We start from the raw sequence: 6,000 nt of genomic DNA on the forward strand, positions 1-6,000 counted from the left end.
GTGGTTATGATGATCTTGCTCACTACTACAACCTACAACGGTGTCCCATTGCACCAAAATAAATCATTTTATTTTGACAAGGAGAAGATAAACGTTACCACAGGGATGTTGCGACATACATATGGCTCCCGAAGATCTATGTTTGGAATATAACCCCCCATACATTGTATCTGGACATATTCTGTGGAATATCCATATTTTGTAAATATTTTGTTTTTTTCTTATTTTCCACCACCTTGGTACCTAAAATCGTCGTACATTGTATGTGGACATATTCCTAAGAATATCCAAGTTATCATTTTTATTTAATCTTTCATTTCTCTGATTCTAAACTTTAATATATATCAAGGGACATTAATTTAAGGCCAAGGATTTCCGAACCAAAGCGTAAATAATTTACCTGTCCTTTTAATATTTTGGAATTTGGATTTAGTTTCGGTGGCTTTTAATTATTATATTACATCATATAATCTTTTTACTCGGACAGGATGCCGCGCCGCGATGCGTCATGTTAGTCATTGTCGCAATATTACATCCGTTCATGTATAATATATAAGTTTGTTATATTAAATTTCCTTTTATACATATCAAGAAATTTCCTCAAAAATTAAAATAAAATTTATAGAATTTTACATGTTATCAAACTTTGCTTTAAATAAAATTTCTGCTGTGAAGTATAAATTGTAATATCTCAACACAGATTGAATATGTTGGCAGTGTGATGTCAAAATGTGATTGAAGGAGCTGTTTGACAGTTTTGTCCAGTGTACGAGTTGAAGGTCGTCATCGCCAACATAAATAATAAGAATATATATATATATATATATATATATATATATATATATATATATATATATATATATATATATATTACAATCAGTACTATTATACGATGTACGTTCTAATCATTAATCTTAGCATCGTATAATTAATTGACGACCGCTGATATTTTTGTAGGAACTTGTTTCACTTTCGATATTTATGGACGACATAAAATTCTGGTGGATCAATTATTACAAGTGAAAACAATATAACGACAAACATATATACGTATACATTGCTAGTAGCAAAAAATACCATCTGTTATTTATATGACCACAATTCATTAAATTAAACCTGAGAAAAGGAAAATCGGAAAAGCGAGAAAAAGACATTAAAAATGAAACCGTTGAGAGTTTCATACTGCCCGGCTGAGAAGAAACCTTGTATCAGATGGATCGAAGATGTTTTCAAGGACTGTCTGTGTAACATCAACGATGAAATCTCGTTTGCTTTCGGTGTACTGAGTTTGATTTCTTGGGCGGTTGCAGAGATCCCGCAGATTGTTACCAATTTCTCCAACAAATCCGCCAATGGCGTGTCTCTCGCTTTTCTTTCAACTTGGATTGTCGGGTACGTGAGCGGCCTAGCAAGCTACGTGTAGATATCGTGCATTTATAATAATATGTATACTTACAGTTGAAATATTATATGTAAAACATGAAGATTTGTTTTCTTAATTTCATTGTTTGATGCAGCGATGTGTTGAATCTCGTGGGCTGCATTCTCGAACCAGCGACGGTGAATTTCCCGGCTTCTATTTTTACTGCTTGTTGGTAAAGGTGGTCGAATGGGAAACAAGTAGACGATTTTTTTAAAATTATTTTAATGGAAGGAATTTTTTTAAAAAAAACCTAATATTTTAAGTCCTGTCGGTTTGAGAAAGCATATGTTAAAACTCGTGTTGCCTGAAAAGTTTATATTTTATTTTTTTTACTAAAAAGTCTCATCGATTTTTTAATTTGCAGTTACCGACCCAGTTCTACACTGCAGTGGTAAGTCTTTAAGTTCGAATTACATATTTTGCGGACGGAACTTTTACTTTATGTAAAAGGAAATTGGGAATTTTAAATAGATTAATTATTACAAAATTAAAGCTGAAATTATTTGGCCTGTCTTTCTCGTAGTACATCATTTTCTTCTATCATTCTGGCAGAAAACGACAAGCACCAGATCTTTAGACTTAAATTTTATTTAGATTGGCTAATTAATTTGTGGAATATATGTTTTTTTGCAGCTTTATACAAGTGTGACTGTCATTTTAGCAATACAATGCCTATATTACAACCATTTTTCCAAGTGGTGGAAACCCAACAAATCTGAAATAAACAGCGTACGTAGACATTTATAAGTTATTTTTAATATTTAATATCATATATATGTTAGTTTTCCGAATATTTTGCTGCTGCTGCTGCTTATTCTTCTTGATTTTGCAGGTTAAAGAGGAGACTGAACCTTTACAACCTAAGTGTCAAGACAGAAGTAAAACTACAAAAATTTTGCCCGTTGATGTACCTTACAAGAAGAAATTCTACTTTACGTAAGTATCGATCTGAGACCATTTATTTGTCTCTAAAATTTGTTTAGATTTTACTATTCTAAAAATAATAGTTTAATTTTGTACTGATTAAATTAATTATATGTAAATGACAAAACTTTTCATTACCTTATAAGATTAATATAAATATTTAATGTTTGATAGAACTATTATAGAGATTCAAAAATATTTTAGAAAATAGAAAGACGAGAATAAGTAACAGCTCTAGCTATAAGGGTTAGCAATAATTTGTATATAATATTATACATACATATTCTTATTTAATTTGTAGTTCTTCCCTCTATATATATAGACACAATTTTTACAATATAGTCATATTATGCATAAACACATGGAATTTTTAGTGTGTCTGTGTGCAAGCGCGAGGGATTGTAATGTTAAAAAAAACGAATGCAGATCAGCAAGATCCTTGGCAGGAAGTGATACTCCTCCAACAAAATCATCTTCTTACATGAAAGCAAGAAGTGGACCTCCTGTTCTGGAACATGATTCTTCATCTGAAGAAAACGATGACGATAATGAATATGTAAATATTCAGCCGCCGATAATCAAACATGTCGCCGCACAGCCTCGACCAATTCCCCGTCCCGTATGTGCATTCAATCATCAGTAATATCTAATAATGCATACACACGGGTCCTGGCTTGACCCAAAACGTATAAGTTTGTTTTAATTTTCTTTTCTCATGAAAAAATGGTAATTAATAAAAAAGAAAAAAATTTATTCAGGTGGGGTATGGAACTTTTGCTGCTACCTCAGCAAATCTCCCGCATTTGAGCCGGGCTTTCAAGGAAATGGTTGGTGGCCAAAACCTATCAGCTGGGATCGTATCACTCCAGGTTTCATGCTGATATTTACTCAATACACCGCATAAAATAGTTTTTTCCAGTTCGGTGATCATTTTTTTAATTCCGGGTTTTAGTCCGCTGAGTTTTTGTTTTTATACAATAATTTTTAGTTTTTGGTTAATTTAGTCTAATTGTTTACTTACATCGAAAGATACTGACATGAAATCTAAAATTGTTGACTTGTCATATACCACGTCATCAACCAGACAAAAAATAATCTAAAATTAAAATTTAGTTTTCAAAAACCAAACTTTGAGAATTCAAAGGAGACCAAAACTCAAAATTAGATAAGTTAATATACTAAAAAAAATCATTTTCTCCAATAAATATTATTTTTAATTCTCAAAGATTTGGCTGTTGGTAAACTGCTTAATTACGACATTAGTGGAAAATTGACAGGAGCTTAATGAAAGTCCGTATGGGCAATTGTTGGGATGGTTGATGGCAGCCATTTACATGGGCGGGAGAATCCCACAAATTTGGTTGAATGTAAGTGTATTTTAGTAGATGTTTTAAGTACAATTATGGCTCGTGGATTTAGAAATTAATTTTACATAACCACGTTTTCGAAACTCTTTTGGAAATGTTTAACTTAATTTAATTGTTGGATTATAAGTATAAATAAGATTCCAGTATTTCTTCTGCAGATCCAAAGAGGGAGTGTGGAGGTACGTACATTAGTGATATATAGAGACTTTTTAAGTGTTTTTTTTTCAGACGAGGGATCAAAAATCATCTCTTGTTCCATTTTTATATATAATATATATGAAGTAATTAAAGCGTTATATATTATACACATATATATACGTATCTGATGAGACAGGGATTGAATCCTCTGATGTTCGTTTTCGCGCTGGTTGCCAATTCTACCTATGTTGCAAGGTATATCTTGTATGTTCACCTATTATCTATATAGTTTTGATATAATGTCGACCTAACGTGTCAACTTCCATTTATATAATTGAGTCGACACTATTCTATTTGATATGATTATGCATAGCAAAATTGCATATTCATTAGGTGATCAGTGTCACCTCGTTGATAGGCACAAAGCTTGACACAGTTGATTGACAACATATCAAAACTACATGTGTGTTTGTATATGTATGTCCGAAAAAGTCATGTTAGCATGCTCATAATAGAAAAAAAAAACCATGAAATTACAACTTTCAGTCTCATATTTCAATTATCGGCGAAAAAAAATAAAATTCAAAAAAAAAAAGATATAGAGATAAAACTGAAATTTTTAAAAAAATTCGAGATCAAAATTGCAATCTTTCCATCCAAATGCAGCATTTTATTATTTTCCGTATGTTGTAAATGCAGCATATTAGTGAGAAGTATCGAGTGGAAGGTGATAAAAGCAAATATGCCCTGGTTATTGGACGCAATTGTTTGCGTCGCACTGGATTTTTTTGTATCCTTTGCTGCGTTAACTTTCCTTCTTTCTTTCTTTCTTTCTTTCTTTCTTTCTTTCTTTTTTTTAAAATCTCATTCGCAATGTTAAAAGACAATAATCACTCGTAACTTGATTTGTCCTTAAATGATTTGGACAGATAATATTTCAGTACATCTTCTACAAATATATTAAAGAAAATAAAAGCCGGCGTTCGGAACACTACGTGTTGATCGAAGCAGATAAAGTGATAAACGATCCATAGTTTAGTTTGTATTGTATCTTTCACTCTTTTGTTTTAGTCATGTTGAACTATTAAGTTGTTTGAGATTGTGATTTGTAACTACGAACCCGCGTGTATTACTCACTCGTGTTTTTTGTTGGGTATATTTTCTGTTACTTTATTTGAGATTGTGATGATCAGTGGTGATTATGAACCCTTTATTCTCTCTGTTAAAGGAATTATTTTGGCCCAGAGTGATTCCGTTGGGGTTATTTGGCATGAGCGAAGTTGGGTCATTAATTCAAGAGACTTCATATTTTTGTTTAATTGAGATGATCGACCAATCATTTTAAACAAAACAAAAATCGAGATATTTACTCTCACTGTAACATAAACCCTTTTATCGGATGAGAAAACTACAAGAAACTTGTTTATATTAATAGCAGTCATCTCCAGTTTGCATTGTCCGAATCATGCATGGAGAGCATGACATCATCCCAAAGAATCAGCTGTTGAAAATAGGACCACCAAACATCACAGTTTTTCATACCAGTCAACGCAGCAAATATAACAAAGTTATGGGGAGAATTTGGATTATAACATCATTCGAACATTCAGAACAAATCAAAAAGAGCTAGCTGAATATTTTGAGCATCATTTTTGTTTGTTCCGGCCAATTTTCTGTAAAAGAGCTTGTTTGAATTCTGAACGAACGAATTGAGAGATATGAGGCCGATTGGACTCACTAATTTGTTCCCCAATGAGAAAGGCAGCCATCATGCCATCTAGTATGACCGCATCTCATTTTTCATGCTGTCAAATACAAGACTTCTTATGAAAAATCATATATGGTTCATTGTATATTATTATATCAATATGTCCTAAGAATAAGTTCGAATTAACCTCGCCCCCGAATAAGTATCCAAGTTGATGTAGTAAGTGTGGTTTGACAAATGGACATATGTTCGATTATCATATATATCAATATTTTCTTGAATGAATGTGTCACACAAATCTTATCCGATATAGTTTACCAAAATAATATGGTTGTTTTTTTTTTAAAAAAAATAACTTTCTGATGAGTAAGTCTCTTGTGAGATGGCCTCACGAATCTTTATCTGTGAGACGGGTCAATCCTACTGATATTCATAATAAA

At 32.0% G+C, this 6,000-nt stretch overlaps 1 protein-coding gene across 2 annotated transcripts; it reads left to right on the forward strand.

Moving 5' to 3' along the window:
• Positions 1 to 1,082: 1,082 nt before the first annotated feature.
• LOC140807509 (vacuolar histidine transporter YPQ3-like) lies at positions 1,083 to 5,030 on the forward strand. Of its 2 annotated transcripts, XM_073164375.1 has the most exons (12): positions 1,083 to 1,392; positions 1,518 to 1,560; positions 1,788 to 1,814; positions 2,057 to 2,152; positions 2,256 to 2,359; positions 2,774 to 2,966; positions 3,106 to 3,216; positions 3,625 to 3,714; positions 3,873 to 3,893; positions 4,049 to 4,107; positions 4,552 to 4,642; positions 4,782 to 5,030. In XM_073164375.1, the coding sequence occupies exons 1-12, from the start codon at positions 1,160 to 1,162 to the stop codon at positions 4,884 to 4,886; spliced, it is 1,173 nt and encodes a 390-aa protein (XP_073020476.1). In that variant the 5' UTR covers positions 1,083 to 1,159; the 3' UTR covers positions 4,887 to 5,030. The 2 variants fall into 2 exon arrangements, with proteins under 2 accessions (XP_073020476.1, XP_073020477.1); XM_073164376.1 differs by lacking the exon at positions 4,552 to 4,642.
• Positions 5,031 to 6,000: the final 970 nt, after the last annotated feature.

The sequence above is a fragment of the Primulina eburnea genome, chromosome 12 (genome assembly GCF_022965805.1).
Source record: "Primulina eburnea isolate SZY01 chromosome 12, ASM2296580v1, whole genome shotgun sequence".
Classification (NCBI taxonomy): domain Eukaryota; kingdom Viridiplantae; phylum Streptophyta; class Magnoliopsida; order Lamiales; family Gesneriaceae; genus Primulina; species Primulina eburnea.

Coding starts and splice junctions, on each gene's coding strand:
- LOC140807509 (XM_073164375.1), top strand. CDS start 1,160: ATGAAACCGTTGAGAGTTTCATACTGCCCGGCTGAGAAGAAACCTTGT. Junction 1,393..1,517: donor CTTTCAACTTGGATTGTCGG/GTACGTGAGCGG, acceptor TGTTTGATGCAG/CGATGTGTTGAATCTCGTGG. Junction 2,153..2,255: donor ACAAATCTGAAATAAACAGC/GTACGTAGACAT, acceptor TTGATTTTGCAG/GTTAAAGAGGAGACTGAACC.